At 44.8% G+C, this 18,794-nt stretch overlaps 1 protein-coding gene across 1 annotated transcript in view; it reads right to left on the bottom strand.

Moving 5' to 3' along the window:
• Nucleotides 1-1,228: 1,228 nt before the first annotated feature.
• The window catches only part of LOC115462005 (nudix hydrolase 20, chloroplastic-like), a 66,579-nt gene continuing 49,013 nt past the window's right edge, over nt 1,229-18,794 (bottom strand). The window contains 4 exon segments of the mRNA XM_030192052.1: nt 1,229-1,275; nt 1,278-1,363; nt 1,934-2,052; nt 2,173-2,300. Coding sequence (XP_030047912.1) covers nt 1,229-1,275; nt 1,278-1,363; nt 1,934-2,052; nt 2,173-2,300 — 380 coding nt within the window.

Genomic DNA, 18,794 nt, shown 5'->3' with positions numbered 1-18,794 from the left:
CTGCGTCGGCCCCGCTGGTTCCCTGCTCTCTCTGCCCCGGAACAGGAAGCAACCTGTTCCGGGGCAACAGCGGGGCGGCACCCCCCCGAGTGCATGCACCCGGGGCGGACCACCCCTCCCGCCCCCCCTTCTACGCCACTGCCGCATACAGTTCAAGCTTCTCCTACTAACCTACAAATGCACTCGATCTGCAGCCCTCCTTACCTCTCTACCCTCATCTCCCCTTACGTTCCTACCTGTAACCTCCGCTCCCAAGACAAATCCCTCCTTTCAGTACCCTTCTCCACCACCGCCAACTCCAGGCTCCGCCCTTTCTGCCTCGCCTCACCCCATGCTTGGAATAAACTCCCTGAGCCCATACGCCAGGCCCCTCCCTTCCCATCTTCAAATCCTTACTCAAAGCCCAGCTCTTCAATGTCGCCTTCGGCACCTAACTACTATACCTCTATTCAAGAAATCTCGAATGCCCCAACTTGACATTTCGTCCTTTAGGTTGTAAGCTCCTTTGAGCAGGGACTGTCCTTCTTTGTTAAACTGTACAGCGCTGCGTAACCCTAGTAGCGCTCTAGAAATGTTAAGTAGTAGTAGTAGTACAGTAACATTGCTAGATCACCACACTTAGTTTTGTTTTATTATTCTATACAAACCAACAGTGTTTGGGTGCGCTGCATTCAAACTGCCCTTCCTTCTCCTGTAACACACACACCCTCACACAGAGGGATTGAACTGTATAGTTTCCTAACTTGTTTAGAGAGCAGAGTGTGAAAAAACGTCCCAGGGTGTGAAGACTTTACAAGGCGCTCTATATAAACGCACATTTTCCTTCAGTCTTCTCATCACTGCCACTAAGATACTGATCCAGTACAAAATCCTGAGGTACTCTTCATCATGGTGCACTCCATTTACAACTGCTACCTGCAGCCTACTCCTCACCCAAATCACAATTTCCCAGCCTACTCCTGTACCAACCAGCTTGCTTACCAGTCTTCTATGCTAAACAAGTCAAAAGCAACCTTTACTGCTTTTCCCTGATACACCACTTTTGTCATCTTGTTAAAGAACTGAATTGGGGCTGGTAAAATATTCTTTGTGACCCTATGTTGTCTGTGATTACTCATTTCAAGATGTTACACTTTAATATGGAGTACACCAGAAAATATGGACATTTTTGTTTCTTCTAAAATTGAAGCTGATGGTATACACAGATCCCTCTGCCCGAGTAAAGTACTCACCTTTTGTAGAGGCACAGGTAGAAGTCTTGCACCTCTCCATCCCAACTTCAGGCACAAAGCTCTCTGGAACCTTCAGATCATATATGAATAGACATTCGGGATACATTCCCCCTTCCTTCTCATAGGTGCAGCTGTGGGGAGGAGCCAGAAAAACAGGTGTAATTAGAGGAGAAAATTCTAGTTAGAAAGGAATGAGGGGAAAGTCAGGGATCAACTGGGGTCTGTGGCGTTGTCCCAGAAATTAAAAATTGGGCTGAGACTGGATGGACTCTACAGTTAGGGTTGCCGTCTCATCCTAGAACAAAGAAGCCAATCTGGCCCTGGCTTTGCTCCACTGAATGCTGGGATTTGTAGTTCTGAATTTCATTAGATAGTCAGAATGATAAACCCAGGGGCGTAGCCATGGGTGGGCCTGGACTGGCCCAGGCCCACCATTTTCCCTCAGGCCCCGCCCATCCTTCGCACGCTGTCGCTGCCCTTTTGTCCCGCAGAGGCAGCGTTTAGCGTTTCCTTCCTGCCCTGTCTTCTCCCCAGGCTCCGCTGCATCGTCCCGGCCTGCAAGTGGAATCGTTTTCCTTTTCGGCCGTCGCGCTGCGCTGCCATACACACAGGCAGCTTCTGGCTCTAACAGCTATCATAGTCTGTTTCTGGGATCAGTTGTCTACATCATTGCTTTAGACTGCCTAGGATTAGAGCTGTACCTGGTAGTGCCTGTGGGCCTGGCATTGACCGCAATGGATTCTGGGATGCACGCCTCCTCCTGGCATTCTTTAATGAGAGTCTCTCTCACATTTGCTCCTGAGGTGATACCACCAGCAGCCTGAGCCAAGAAAGAGAGAATCTATGAGAAGATACTACTAATGGCTTACCTTAAGAAAGGGGTGACAATGAGGGAAGCCACTGACCCTCCTCAGTCCTGTGAAACAAAGCATCCTCTTACCAGGTTGTCCAGCAGTCCTGGATAAGTTGCTTTGGAAGGTGACCTCCGGGCTACCCACATTAAAAGTTCCTCATCTCTTCTGGTGAATACGTTCACATGGACCCCGTAGCGTTTCACGCCGAAGAGTGCTGAGGAGGGGGAAGCAAGAAGAAAGATAAAAGGTTATAGCATCAGAGGGGACTAAGTCTCTGTTGGTTTCAAGGTACTGCCAACTAGTAGCATCCTTTAATTAAGGCTGGTTAAGCTGGCCAAATACTGGCTAGCTGGCAACTTGTTTTCTGCTGCTTCTGTACATAGAGGGTCCTGTCTATGAGTCCACGCCTCCCTGAGCTTCACACAGCAATCTCCTTGGCACTGCTCACGTTAACAGCCTTGGAAGACCCGGAGATGATTTACTTTTATTTCTGAGTAACCTGGTCAAATAATGGTCCAGGTAATTTACAAACTACTTGTGAAGCTCTAATTTGCATAGAACACTGAAGTAGAATTTGGATGTACAGGTCACGATGTTCACAATTTCCTCAGTATTTTACAAAAGGCTTTCTGAGTATGGACCCTTTCTCAATAGGTGCAAGGACACCGTAAATAGACATGTATTTTCCAGAAAGTACATCAGAAGCATCCATTTAAAGAACCTGCATGTGCAGAAGAGAGTGGCATCACGTGGTAGCCCCCATCTTTAAAGACTAGCAAATTCTATGTGGGAGCACCAGCAGTTCCGCGTCTAAAAGAGCAAAGTGTACGTTTTACAGGCTACATAAACTACAGCTGGCTGAGCACAATCACCTCTTCAAACACTTGTTTCAAGCCATGGACCAAAAAAGCTGTTTGCAGACTGAAACTTATGCATGCTTTGGAGATGATGCAAAAAGAGAGGAGAGAAATATTGTGAACTATGCTGGCAATTCTGGCACCAAGATGTAGGTGCCCCAATGCCACATGCTATCACCAATTTAATAACAGCTTCTTAACACCATTATAGTGCCCTGAAAAGTCAAACACAGAACTCAGTTTTTTGTCAGAACTAATCTAACTTGCCAGATGTCCTCTCAGGTGTTGCAGGCCTATGGATCCCTTTTGAACGCCTCAAAATCCAGATTACTAAATGTTTCCTTAGACTCCGATACAATCTTGACACTCAATAAAACTTTACCTTTTGGTTGGGCGAAAAACCATATTCAATACCTTGGAGTTAAGATTCCTGCAGATTTGAATTCACTTTGCAAATTAAACTACAGCAGGCTACTTCCAGAGCTCTCTTCCGCATTGGCTGGTGGCATAGGCTTCATCATACACGGCTAGGTCGTACAGCAGTCTGTAAATGTACTGTTACCAAAGTTCTTTACCTTTGCCAGACTCTCCTGTTTGATTATAATTGGAAACGAGGCCCCACCTAGGATTGCTAGGCAAATGTTGCAAAGTAATATAGAAGGAGGGTGGCTTGGGAGTCCCTGATTTTTCAAGCTATTATTTGGTAGCCCCAATCGCAGGTTCTGATAGAATGGCATATATCAGTGCCTAAAGCCTAGGTATGAATTCAAAGAAATATGCTATCTGGATTAGGAACTGGTTGACGGACAGACGCCAGAGGGTGGTGGTGAATGGAGTTAGCTCGGAGGAGGGAAAGGTGAGTAGTGGAGTTGCCTCAAGGATCGGTGCTGGGGTCGATTCTGTTCAATATATTTGTGAGTGACCATTGCCGAAGGGTTAGAAGGTAAAGTTTGCCTATTTGCGGATGATACTAAGATCTGTAACAGAGTGGACACCCCGGAGGGAGTGGAAAACATGAAAAAGGATTTGAAGAAGCTAGAACAATGGTCTAAGGTCTGGCAATTAAAATTCAATGCGAAGAAATGCAAAGTGATGCACTTAGGGAATAGAAATCCACGGGAGACGTATGTGTTAGGTGGCGAGAGTCTGATAGGTTCAGACGGGGAGAGGGACCTTGGGGGTGATAGTATCTGAGGATTTGAAGGTGACGAAACAGTGTGACAAGGCGGTGGCTGTATCTAGAAGGTTGTTGGGCGTATAGAGAGAGGTGTGACCAGCAGAAGAAAGGGGGTGTTGATGCCTCTGTATAAGTCGTTGGTGAGGCCCATCTAGAGTATTGTGTTCAGTTTTGGAGGCCATATCTTGCTAAGGATGTAAAAGAATCGAAGCGGTGCAAAGAAAAGCTACGAGAATGGTATGGGATTTGCTGTAACAAGACGTATGAGGAGAGACTTGCTGACCTGAACATGTATACCCTGGAGGAAGGAAAGGAGAAACAGGGGTGATATGATACAGACGTTCAAATATTTGAAAGGTATTAATCCGCAAACGAACCTTTTCCGGAGATACGAAGGCGGGTTAGAACGATAGGACATGAAATGAGATTGAAGGGGGGCAGACTCAAGAAAATGTCAGGAAGTATTTCTTCACGGAGAGAGTGGTGGATGCTTGGAATGCCCTCCCGCGGGAGGTGGTGGAGAGGAAAACGTAACGGAATTCAAACATGCGTGGGATAAACATAAAGGAATCCTGTTCAGAAGGAAAGGATCTTCAGGAGCTTAACCGAGATTGGATAGCAGAGCCGGGTAGCGGAGGCGGGGCAGACTTATATGGTCTGTGCCAGAGCCAGTGGTGGGAGGCGGGACTGGAGGTTGGGAGGCAGGGATAGCGCTGGGCAGACTTATCGGTCTGTGCCAGAGCCGGTGGTGGGAGGCGGGGATAGTGCTGGGCAGACTTATACGGTCTATGCCAGAGCCGGTGGTTGGGAGGCGGGGATAGTGCTGGGCAGACTTATACGGTCTATTGCCAGAGCGGTGGTTGGGAGGCGGGGCTAGTGCTGGGCAGACTTATACGGTCTGTGCCCTGAAGAGCACAGGTACAAATCAAAGTAGGGTATACACAAAAGTAGCACACATGAGTTGTCTTGTTGGGCAGACTGGATTGGACCGTGCAGGTCTTTTTCTGCCGTCATCTACTATGTACTATGTTACTATATCACGTAATCAGTAGGCTAATTTAACTTAAAATAAGTCAGCTACAATTAATCGCTGTACCTGATACACCTCAGATCTCTTATGAAACTTATGAAAAAATCTACCTCAGGAAATACCAACCTGGAAAATTCATAGACAAACTAGATCCGCCCCCAGAGGAAACACCAGCAGGCTGCACTTTTTTGGGATCTTGCTAGGTATTTGTGACCTGGCTGGATTGGCCACTGTTGGGCTTGATGGACCTTTGTTCTTTCCAAGTATGGCAACACTTATGTACTTATGACAAATTTCATCCAGATTTCCTCTGAGACAGTAGCCCAAGTTTGCTTCCGTTCACTGCTTACTAGATACATGTTCCAACTACATTATGAAAACACCTCCTAACCATTTCATTGAAGAACTCGCATCCCCATCTAAACTTTGTGTTCCATGAAGGACAATTCCTACGGATAAGGTAAACATGTGCTCACACCTATCCCAAAAGACACCAAGAAAAAAAACAATGATATCTCAAACTACAGAGCAGTTGCATCCACACCACTAATGACCAAGACGATGGAAGGTATAGAGTGGCAAACAACTAACAGAATGGAAGACAACACAGCAGATCAGTAGAAGATCAAAAATAGATTTTATTGATAAAAAAACATCTAAAATATCTAACATAAAATGTCCGACACAGGCCGTGTTTCGCCCAGCAGGGCTGCGTCAGGGGCTATAAGACAAATGAGACAACGAATAAATCAAGGACAATAAATTAAAGTAAGCAAATAAGTAAAAATGTAACAATGAAAACTAAGCTTACTTATTTGCACACTTATTCAATTGTGTCGGGCATTTTATTTTAGATATTTTAGATGTTTCTTACCAATAAAATCCTATTTTTGATCTTCTACTGATCTGCTGTGTTGTCTTCCATCTTGGAGTTTGCAGATTGTCTGCCTTGCTGTTTCTTAAACAACTAACAGAATACATCAACACATTCTCCATATTGCATGAATCCCAATCGGGCTTCAGATCCCACCACAGTACTGAAACAGTGCTGATCACACTTTTGGCCAAATTCAAATATAAATCTCAATAGGCAAAACATCTTCCCACTCCAGTTGACATAGTAGATGACGGCAGAAAAGACCTGCACGGTCCATCCAGTCTGCCCAACAAGATAACTCATATTTGCTGCTTTTTGTGTATACCCTACTTTGATTTGTACCTGCACTCTTCAGGGCACAGACCGTATAAGTCTGCCCAGCACTATCCCCGCCTCCCAACCACCAGCCCCTCCTCCCAACCACCGGCTCTGGCACAGACCGTATAAGTCTGCCCAGCACTATCCTCACCTCCCAACCACCGGCTCTGGCACAGACCGTACAAGTCTGTCCAGCACTATCCCTGCCTCCCAACCACCAGTCCCGCTGCCCACCACCGGCTCTGGCACAGACCGTATAAGTCTGCCCAGCACTATCCCCGCCTCCCAACCACCAGTCCCGCCTCCACCACTGGCTCTGGCACAGACCGTATAAGTCTGGCCAGCACTATCCCCGCCTCCCAACCACCAGCACCTCCTCCCAACCCCGGCTCTGGCACAGACCGTATAAGTCTGCCCAGCACTATCCTCACCTCCCAACCACCGGCTCTGGCACAGACCGTACAAGTCTGTCCAGCACTATCCCTGCCTCCCAACCACCAGTCCCGCTGCCCACCACCGGCTCTGGCACAGACCGTATAAGTCTGCCCAGCACTATCCCCGCCTCCCAACCACCAGCCCCGCCTCCCGATCTTGACTAAGCTCCTGAGGATCCATTCCTTCAGCACAGGATTCCTTTATGCTTATTCCCATGCATGTTTGAATTCAGTTACCGTTTTCATTTCCAACCACCTCACGCGGGAGGGCATTCCAAGCATCCACTACTCTCCTCTGTGCATTTGATATGGTGGACCACCGAATGCTACAAAGGATACTCAGTAAGCTAGAAATTGGAGGGAAGATACTTACATGGTTCAAGGGATTCCTGACCACCAGGTCTTACCAAGTAAAGTCAAATTCTATAATCTTTCTACCTTGGAAAGCAGCAGAATGTGGAGGATTCACCACTCTCACCTATACTATTCAACCTAATGATGATCCCACTAGCCAGGTCCCTATCCAAACAAGGCTTTAATCCCTTCATATACACCAACGATGTTACAATCTGTATCCTTTTCAAAAATAACCCATCAGAAATCTCCTCCAAAATCATGAACAGCATGAACACCATGGAATCCCAGGCATCAGCCTTCAAGCTGAAACTGAATAGGGAAAAAAACACACTGCCTCACACTCTCATCTCCACATAACACTGAAAGCTTCACAACCATCTCTCCCAATCTCAGACAATCTGAAAATCCTAGGAATCACCACAGACCATGACTTATCACTCGAAAAATACAAGAAAATGTTCCACACAATGTGGAAACTAAAACACATAAAACAATACTTTCCAGGAGATGTATTCCACAACATGGTTCTGGCCCATGTGGATTACTGCAATGGAATCTACCCAGGGTGCAAAGACCAAGTCTTAAAGAAATTACAAACAGCACAAAATACAGCAGCCAGACTCGTTTTCAGAAAAAAACGGTTTGAAAGCGCTAGACCACTTCTCCAGAAATTACATTGGCTACCAATCAAGGCACACATCCTTCAAGATCTGTTCTCTGGCCTACAAAATAATCTTTGACCTATCACCGGCTACATGACCAATCTAATAGATCTACCAATTCGGAATACAACTAAATCATCGAGATCTTACCTAACCCTCCATCTCCCTAGATGTAAAGGCATTAAATACAAATCAACACGTGCTTCCAGCTTCTCATATGTTTGCACCAAGCTCTGGAACACACTACCGAAAGACCTAAAATTCAAGGACAATTGCCTATCTTCCAAAAACAACTGAAAGTCCATTTTTTCCCGAAAGTTCCTCCCTGCTGGACTAACCTAACCAACCAGACTACTGAACAATAAATGAACACAACAATGAACAGAATCACCAAAATTCATCCCAAACACTTGGCTTACTGGATCCAAAGTATCCCAAACACTTAATGTGCTTGCCTAAGACAAATATAAACACATAAAGCCTGTTATAACCAAGACATCTGATAATCTCACTGTTCTATATAATTGTAACCTTGCTCTATACAAACTGTAACCAATCAATTCCAGATTCTTGTAAGCCACATTGAACCTACCAATTGGTGGGAAAATGTGGGATACAAATGCAGAAATAAATAATAAATTAAATAGTGCGAATATGGGGCACCATATTGGGGGACAAATGGCTATAATCAATGTGCTTGCTTTTTTGTTTGCCTCCGCATTAGGATGACAATTTCCTGGGAATATGGAAGCATTCTGGTACATGTTGTGTAGGTGACTTATTTGCAGGGGGTCTTAGGTCTTTTCAACAATTATTTATTTACTTATTTATTGTGATTTTACTGACCACTTTTATGAAGCAGGTACAATTTAAAATAAAATGTACAATTTTGTTAACAGCATAATAGTAAAAATGACCAAATATAACATGAATACAATAAATGAGGTAAACTTGAAAACAGCAAATTAAAACCTAATAATAGGACAACCATGAAACAGTATCAAAATTATACACATTTAATTGCAGGTCTTAGTTTTTTTTTTTTAATAGATGCGTTTTAAAATGTAATTTAAAAGCTCAGTAGGATGGCTCTTTTTGCAGGTGGAGTGGAAGGTTGTTCCAAAGCATCATTCCCATAACGCTGAAAGCTAGATGAGCATATAGAATCACGGAAGATGGTTGGGGGGGGGGGGGGGGGGGACATGCATTTCCTTGCCTTCCCCCTCACATTAGATATCATACCTTTGCTGGTGGGATGCTGAAGCCTCGCCAGTAGAAGAAATCCATTGCCAAAGAAGCTCCCTTCCTCTTTGTGCTGCTTCAGGAGCGAGGAAGCCAGCAGGGTACCTCCAGCCACTGATGCCGGCACTCTCTGAGCATGCTCAGTTCATGCACAAACTGAGCATGCTTAGGGAGTGCAAGCATTGGTGCCTGGAGGCACAGCTGACTTCCTCGCTCCTGAGGCAGTACGAAGAGGAAGGGGGTGACTCAGGCACTGGATTTCTTCACTGGAGGGGCTTCAGCTACCCTACCAGCCATTGAACATGTACTTCAGCTTTAAGGGGGTCCAGGTCTCCAAGACCCCTCCTATCCTCTCCCCTGTGGCTATGCTGCTGATTAAAGACCAATCTTCCTTTCTCCCACCTCCAGGTCCAACTCTCTCTCTCCCTTCCTCCCCTCTGTCCCCAGGGCTATTATCTCTTTCTCGATCCCTCCAACTCCACCCCCCGAGTCCAACACTTCTCTTTTTTTCTTCCTTCCCTCCACCCTCTCTACCCCAGGTCCATTATCTTTTTCTCCCTCTCTCTGAGCCCAATATTTCTCCCTCTCTCTTCTCCCTCCACTTCCCTCCCTCCAGCATCTCTCTCTATTCCCCCTTCCCAGTCCAGAATCTCACCCTCCTCTTTTGGCCCAGCCTTCGGTTCTCTCTCCCTCCCTCTTCCTAGCCACTCAAGGTTCTCTCTCAATTCCCTCCCCACCTGCAGTTCTCTCTTAATTCCCTCCCCCCACCACCACCCACCTGCCCAAGGTTCTCTCTCAATTCCCTCCCTCACCCCTCCCACATAGTCCGGCATCTCTCCCTTCCCTCCCAGACTGCGGCAGCTGGCTCTCTCTCCCCTCCCATCCGGTTTACCTTTTCACTCAGTTTTCTTTCAGTAAGTCTTTGGCCCTGCAGTAGCGGCAGCTGTGCTGAAAAGCTGCCTGCGGCCTGCACCAGGCCCTTCTCTCTGACCCGTCCTGCCCCCTTTTGATGCAACTCCCTGTTTGGGATGGGTCAGAGGGAAAGGCGCGGTGCAGGCCTCAGGCAGCTTTTCAGTACGATTACCACTGCTGCAGGGCCAAAGACTTACTGAAAGAAAACTGAGTGAAAAGGTAAACTGGGTGGAAGGGGAGGGGGAGAGAGAGCCAGCCTCCAGCAGTCCGGGAGGCAAGGAAAGGGAGAGATGCTAGGCCACTCTCAGTGAGAGAGGTTCGGGAGGGAGGCAGAAGACTAATCATTATATGCGATTAATAATTAGCGCGTTAATTGCAATTAATGTGCAGCCCTACTTATTTCTGAAATTTATAATTGAACAAGGTCTCAAAATGTTGTATAGATGGTATTTATACCCACTCATTTGTCTCCGTGTTCCCCAACACTCTCTGGCCTTTGTTGGAGAGGATGTGGGGGTAGGGCACTATTTTCATCTCTGGTGGGAGAATCCGTTGGTCCAAGCTTTTTGGACTATGTGTTCTCAGTTGCTATCAGAGATGCTATGGGGTCTCGATTCCTCCGGTCACAAAGGTGTTTCTATGACATTGGCAACCTCCTAGTCTCTTGGACTATCACTTTAAGGTGTTAACAGTATGTGTAGCAGTTATGCATAGGGAAGCAGCGAGGCACTGGTCAACTGCAACCCTTCCTACTTTGCTTCAAATCACGTTGAAGCTGTGACAAGCTTATTAGCGTGAGTTGGAGTCTTCTTCTTGACTGGGACACCTTTTCTCGAGAAACTATTCTCCTAGGCATTATTGCATTATGAAGACTTTTGAATTTGCCCATATTTGCGTCTGGTTAGCTACTAATTTTGTTTGGCTGGTTATTTGTAGATACTGGTTTATACATTTGTTATCCCACTGTGTTATGGGGTTTCTTTTTTTCTTCTTTTATATTGCTTTAATGGGTTTTGTAAACTTGCCAAAATGAAAAAAAAAAAACAGATCTGCAAAACGTTAGAAGAATGGCCTAACATTTGGCAGTTAAAATTTAATATCAAGAAGTCCAGAGAGAGGCACTTGAGGGAGTAAAAATCCAAAGAAGCTGTATGTACTAGGAGGTGAAAAGCTGATATGCACGGACCAGGAGAGGGAGCTTGGGGTGATAGTGTCTGAAGATCTCGAGGCTGTGAAACAATGTGACAAAGTGGTGGCTATAGCCAGAAGAATGCTGGGCTGAATAAAGAGGAATCACTAATAGAAAAAGTGTTAATGCCCTTGTACAAGTCCTTGGTGAGGCCCCACTTGGAAAATTGTGTTAAATTCTGGAGGTTGTATCTTGCTAAGGACGTAAAAAGACTTGAAGCAATCCAGAGGAATGTGTCATTTATCAGAATTGCACCAAGAGACCTATGAGAAAAGAATTGAGGACCAGAATATGTATACCCTAGAGCAATGGTTCTCAACCTTTCTTCCATTGTGATACACCTGACATATGAGGTTCACTTGGCTGAACACACACACAAAAAAAATCCCTTATTTACTGTCATGAAACGCCTAGCAACCCACCTGGGGATACCCCACGGCCACTTAAGTCTATCCTGCACCTACTGCTTGTGCTCTACACTAGCACCCTCCGCCCACTGACTGGGTCCCAACCACCTCAGGGTGAGTCTCCTGCTCTCAATTTATCTCCAGTGATTCCTAGGTTACTGGGACCACACTCCTTGTGGTCCCACAGTTCCTAGAAAAGCATCCACAGACCCAACACACATACCACCAGGATTCTTAGTCAGTCCAGACAAGCAGAGGAAATAAACTACAAATGTTTACTGCCATGCAAAATTAGAACAATGAACAGAAAAGGTGCAATCAGCAAACAGTAACAGGTAACTGAAATATGGATCAATTATAACACTATCTAAACATTTGTTTACTATCTAAATAGTACCTGTGGAGTTCAGGACATATACATGCTCACAGATTATCAAATATAACTGCTCACAGGGCCTCAGCAAAGAGATCTTTCCCTCTGTTCTCCCTGGCTAAGACTGAAGAAAAGCCAGTACATCCTAGCTGAATTTGAGTTCCTAAGCCAATCAGAGGCCAGAACAACATTTTTTTTTAAGTAGCTGGTCACATCACTGCAGGCTAACTTCTTCTCTGTGGTTAAACTAAAGAAGGAACAGTCATTTCTCTGTAACAGCTTTAAACATGAACATGCACCACCTGAAATATTCTTGTAATTCATATGCTAGAAAATTCACCACTTCGCCACATATATCATTTATTATTCCTGAAAATGATGCAAAGAAAGGTGGTGGCTGAATCGAGGGAGGGAGGCGTGTCAAGATGGCGGCCTGAGCTCGCGTGCTAGTCGGTCTGAGCTGTTTTCTGGCGTTTCTTCTACTAGTTTCATTACCCAATGCCTCATACCAAAAGGAAGGGGACGGTGAAGGGCCAACTGCCGCTGGCCAGAACCTCATCCCTTATCCAGCAAACGCTAGACAGATATGCGACGAGCATCCCACCGAATACTGGAGTGTTGAACCCTGCTTTGAGCGCCGACAGAGGAGCAACGGCGCTTGTGGGGACTGAGACATCTTTATCTTCTCCGGAGCTTAATCTACCACTTAGACCACTACTAGCGATTGAGGGAGGGAGAGACTACTAGATAAGGAGATCCAAAAATAATACACAGAAACAAAATTATAGGTAAGTGGCCTGGCCTGAATATTCCCACCCTATTCTTTTTTCTTAATCAGTTATTCCAACTATCATTCCATCAGTCTATTTGACCAGTTTTTCCATATCCAAAAATGTTTGAAGTTGTTCTGGCAGTGGTTCAAAGAAAACACCATGTCCTGTGTACTTTCGGGGTATAGAGGAAGGCCCAGCTGAATCGGGAGTTGGTAGCAGCAAGGCCTTGGTCGGCAGCGTTCTACCCCATAATGCAGAGGAAACTAGCTTGGAGCCTGAAACTCCAGTGGCGGTTTCACTGGAGTCTATTTGGAGGGCAATTCAAAAATTAACAACTACAGTTACAAAATCAGCCCAAGACACATCTCTTCTCGTGAGTAAAATAGACGCTTTAACTATGTCGTTAGAAAACGTTAAACAAGATTCAGTGAACCAAGCTTTGCAGACGCAATCAGAGGTTTTAAAATCTATTACTGATGTATTGGTTAAAGATAAACTTATGACATGACGGAAAATAGAGCAAATAGAAAACTACAACAGGCGTCTAAACTTAAGAGTACTGAATTTTCCTATGGCTACAGGGATAAATGCGATGGATTTCTTTAAAAAATACCTAGTAGAAATTCTTCAATATCCTTCTTCTGCTATTCCTCCATTCAACAAAATATATTACCTCCCATTATCTCCTCGAACTGGAATGGAGCCATTGGGCTCTGAGAGTTTGCCTCAAGTTCAGGATGCTGGGCCGGGAATTCAGGAAATTTCTGCTCTACTCGAAGAATCTTTGTCAGAAGGAACAACACGACGGACTTTAATAATATCGTTTGTATTTGAACAAGATCTAAATTCAGTAATGAAGCTATACTTTAAGAATTCATTAAAAACTTTTTGTGGTCATAGAATATGGATTTTTCCTGATGTGACAAAGACAACGCAAGATAGAAGGAAATTATTTCTAGCTCTCAGGGAAAAGACGAGAGCATTAGGAGCAACATTTCTACTGGCATATCCATGTAAATAAATACTATAAAGTGTTTTAAATTATTTTAAATGTGCTCAGACCATACTGTTTACACCCATTATATCCCCAAGAGGAATATGTGGTGGTGTCACAATGGAACCATCATTGCACATATGATGTTCCACCTCCTAATATTTGTGTATGTACATACAGCTGAGCCCAAGTAGATCTTAATCACCGGTATATACGTATATTTATAATACATATGTATAGGTCATAAACTACTCACATTAAATATTGCTAGACTTGAGCTCAAACCTCCACCCATAAATTATGGTGCTTTCCTTATTACCATCTAATACATGGATAATAAAACATACCATTCAACATTTGTTTGAACCTAAAGGAGGTAAATGTTAATTCATGACACCCTGATCTCACTTCCCCCACATATCTTACATAAACCAACCCACAATGCGATATACACCCATATTCACATAATTATTTCACTTCCCTTGGGGTATATTGTGCTCGTGCTTGTGCTTCATTAAAATCACATATCATTCATCCATTCCAATCTTGCCATCAAAATAACTGCTCCCTTTAACTCTGGCTGAGTTTCAAAAGTCTTCATCAGAAAGGGAAAAATACTAATCTTTTAAACCAATTTACAGGCAATTTACAGGCTCTCCATGGAGTGAGGAAGGGTTCCAGAGGCGATCCTACCCGGGGGATTTATGATGCCTGCAGCTTACAAGAGAGGTTGCAACAGCAGGCGGAGAAACTAGATGATATTGAAAACAGAGCTAGACGTAGCAACCTCAGGCTCGTGGGTCTACCGGAGAACATCCCTGATCAGACTTTGGGCCAAGTATTGGAAGAATGGCTGCAGAAGGAATTTGCTTTGTCTGACAGCAGGGGCCCTTTTTGCATCGAACGGGCCCATAGACTTGGGAGACAACAGCAGAACGCCCAGAGACCCAGAGTGGTTATTATCAAGGTCCACAATTACATCCATAAGGATGAGATCCTGCAGGGCTATAGATTGAAGCGGGACTCGCTAGCATATGCAGGGTCTCGGATCCACATATTCCAGGACTATTCTGCTAGTGTCCAGGAGAGGCGAAGGAAATTTCACCCGATCTGTACGACCCTGGTGAACAAGAAAATTTGTTTTTTACTACTATACCCTGCCACTTTGAAAATTCACCATGGGGGAAAATGGGTCACTTTCACATCGGATCAATCAGCATTACAGTTTGTGAACCGAGAGCTGAAAGAGCCTCCTGCAACAGCTTGACTTTATGCTCCACGAATGTTGCTAAGGCATGACGGAGCTGCCTACAGGGTGAAGGTGGCGAAATCAGGAGGCCAATGGAATTGATATTATTGTAAACTAAGGAGTCTCTTGGACTATGACAGGGTTTGGAGCGGGGTGGGGGTCCTCGCATAGCTGGTGACTTCTACCTAGATGCAGGGGCGTAGCCACGGGTGGGCCTGTACGGGCCCAGGCCCACCCATTTTCCCTCCAGGCCCGCCCATCTTTCGCACGCTGTCGCTGCCCTTTTGTCCCGCAGAGGGCGTTTCCTTCCTGCCCTGTCTTTCCCCAAGCTCCGCTGCATTGTCCCTGCAAGTGGAATCCTTCTTTTCGGCCGTCACGCTGCGCTGCCGTTAAACAGGCAGCTTCGCTCCTCCCCCCGCCGCGTCCATTCTGGCCCTCTCTGATGCACTTCCTGTTAGGGCCGGATGAACGCGGTTGGGAGGAGCGAAGCTGCCTGTGTGAACGGCAGCTCAGCGTGACGGCCGAAAAGAAGAAGGATTCCACTTGCAGGGACGATGCAGCGGAGCTTGGTGAAAGACAGGATTGGTAGACGCTCAAACATCGACGCTGACTTCCTTAGGTGAACGATTGCAATAGCTAAGTTTCCTAAAATGCCTCACACCAAAAGGACAAGGGGTGGTTAAGGGCTTACCGGTGAAAAACCCTGATACCGCCCTAGTGCAAGACGACGATGGAGAGGTTCGCCGCCAGCACTCCACGAAGAACCCGGCTTGAGCTTCCCCGCTGTGGGAGGACGAAGGTGGACGTCTTTTCCACGGGGAGTTGAGACACTCACTATCCTCGCGGAAATTAACCCCCCCGCCTTGCCCAGCAGGCCTCAGAAGTGGGTTAGGACTTCTAGAAACGTCTGAAATGGCGAAATAGAAGACCTGTGCACCGGAGCTCAAGAATGCGGCCCTGGGACAACAAGCAGAAACAACGTGGAGTTTAAGATCTCTGAGGGCGGTAACTTTGGATACTATCTGGACAGCGATTATAGACATTAACGTCAGTTGTAACCAATCGTGAGTAATTAGACTTGGTACTTCGGCGTTGGATACCTTTAAAAAGAATCTGAAAAGACTAATATAGCTGTTCAACAGGATTTAAGTATTTTGAAAGAGAAATCTGACTTGGCTTATTAAGGATAGATGGCCATACCAATCGAAAGATAGAATACTTTGAAAACTATAATAGACGTTTAAATTTAAGGTTTTTGAATTTCCCTGTTTCCCTCTGAATTTAATGTGAAGGAACTGTTCAAAAAATTTCTTATGGAAAATCTTCTATACTCCCCAGAATTGATTCCCCCAATTAACAAAATATATTATTTACCAGATTCGAAAAGGGGAGAAAAAATTGAAGACTCCTGGAGATTTACAAAATTTAACAGCCTTCTTGGAACAATCAGTTACTGATAATTCAAATTAGAAAAACTATGCTTGTTTCATCAGTCTTTGAACAGGATGTGAATGCCATATTGAAAATGTACTTTAAAAATTCAACTAAAATGTTTCTTGGAGAAAAGATATGGATATACCCAGATGTGGTGAAAACCACACAAGATAGAAGAAAAGCTTTTTTAGCTTATAGAGAAGAAACTCGATTGCTGGGGGCAAGATTCATTTTGTCATATCCTTGTAAATGTATGATAAATTACCTAGATAAAAAATATGTGTTCTTTGAACCAGAACAGCTGAAAGTCTTTTTAGATATGAAAAAGATAACCAGATAGTGTCCGAAAAAAAAATATAAGATCAGGATTAATATGTAAAAGAGTGGAGTCTATCCAGGCCATATTCTTTTAAAATTTGTATCACATGTTTAAATTCCATTTATTACTGTTTAGCCCCCCTTTTGTTTGTGGTCTAGGAAAGAATTGAAAACATTATGTTCTTTATATCTTCCTTAGAGTACGAGGGAAGAGTTTTTGTTTCCTATTAATTACCATAAATATTCTGTTTTTCTTTAACAAGATTTAAATGCTTGTATAAAAAGTTGAAACTATAAATAAAATAAAATTAAAAAAAAAAAAAAAAAAACAAACATAGTGATGATAGTTTTGTGACTAGACTTGTGACGCGGTTTCTCTGGTTGAGGGCGTCACAGCTCTTCCTTCCTCGTGCTCAGGGGGGTCTGGGATTGTTAAGTGTTAAGTTATATTCGGTTGCTAGTAACATGCGTCATTTGACGGATTGGTTTCGTGGATCCACTTATTTTTCTTGTACGGAGTTGGAGACGTGCTTGTTTGCCCCCCTGCATTTCAGTGCGTGGTTGCATTCCCAACGGGGGCAGTTGTGCACGCCGAAGGCTTTCGCACCACGGTATTACCAGTACGGAGGATGTGGCGTTGGATATGTCACTTTATGGCTTACAGGCGGACGTTTCGCCCTTGTTGCCGAGTCAAGGTAATAAAGATTTTTTGCCGGGGTTCTACCTCAGTAGACTTGAGTACTTGGGGCGGCTCGGAGATTGCAATATGTATATCAGTTATACACGGAAGATGGGGTACTTAAGACACCGGAACTTCTTCTGAAAGAATATGGAATTCCAAAGGTCAATTTCCTTTCTATGTTTCAGATTCGGCACTACCTCAGATCTTTGCCGGCTGTAGCCTTAACACCACAGGTATGGGAAATATTATTGACTATTTTGGGTCTGGATGCGCAATTGATGATCCCCTTGAAATATTATCACAATACACTACGGGAACACTTAGGAGACATAGATTATGATAAATTAGTTGACAGCTGGAAAAGGGAGTTGGGGGTTAATCTGCAGAGGGATCAGATGAAGGCATGTCTCTTGGGTAGACAACAGTTAACGGAGAATATGATGTTGCAAGAGCTACATTATAAGTTTTTATTGAGGATGTATATATCCCCGTATCGGGCACACCGGGCAACTATGCGGGTTGATGATGTCTGTTTAAAATGCGCCCGGCCTTTGGCGATGCTGGGACACATGTTTTGGAGTTGCCCGAGGATTTTGGAATTCTGGCGACGGGTGAACTAGCATGTGTCCCAGATGTGGGGGGTCACTTGGCACCTGTTTCCATCACAATTATTTGAAGTTTTTAGGGTATCCCCCTTTCCCCCTGGGGCACTCAGGGCCTTTTTGAAAAGAACAGTGTTAATTGGCAAGAAATCTATCTTGCAACATTGGATATCCGGAGACAACCCTACATTACAGCAATGGCGCTCACATATGATTATTTTGTGTGCATTAGAACGACGGGGAGTAGGAGATTTATCTACCCCTAGGGGAGATCTTTTTTGCCGGATTTGGCTCCCATTTTGGGATTCCCTGACCGCAGTGGCGCGCAGTAGAATCTTGAATGCTTAGCAGGTGATGACGTGGCATGGGGTGGGTGGGTGAGGGGAGAAGGGGAGGGTGAGGGAGGGGGGAAGGAGGGGACAGGGGAAAAGGATGGTATATCACAGTGCTGGGGTATTTATTACTCTGCTGCAACGGTGGTTTTTGTTACTTATCAATACTACCACGCCGTCTGAAATGTGATAACCTCGCCAGTACCGCAGGGGTCATCAGAGCCTAGACCTCATGGGGCTGGATGGAGGAGAGACATTGATTTGTTTCTAACTTAAAGATGGCTTTGAATGTGGTTCTGGAATACTAGTTGATATATGAGGAAAATGTTTTCATGGTCAGGGGGGGGTGAAAGCCGTAAGAGGTTCAAAGCAGATAGGCGAGGAATGGGTTTAAATTTTCCTGAGATGTTGACTGTGTCAAGTTGATACATAACATGTTGAGTTGTTTATAAAATTGTTGAAACATAGCATCATTACAGATGAATAGGG

Source organism: Microcaecilia unicolor, chromosome 2 (genome assembly GCF_901765095.1).
Source record: "Microcaecilia unicolor chromosome 2, aMicUni1.1, whole genome shotgun sequence".
Taxonomy (NCBI): Eukaryota; Metazoa; Chordata; class Amphibia; order Gymnophiona; family Siphonopidae; genus Microcaecilia; species Microcaecilia unicolor.
This window is presented reverse-complemented; position numbering and strand designations above follow the sequence as displayed.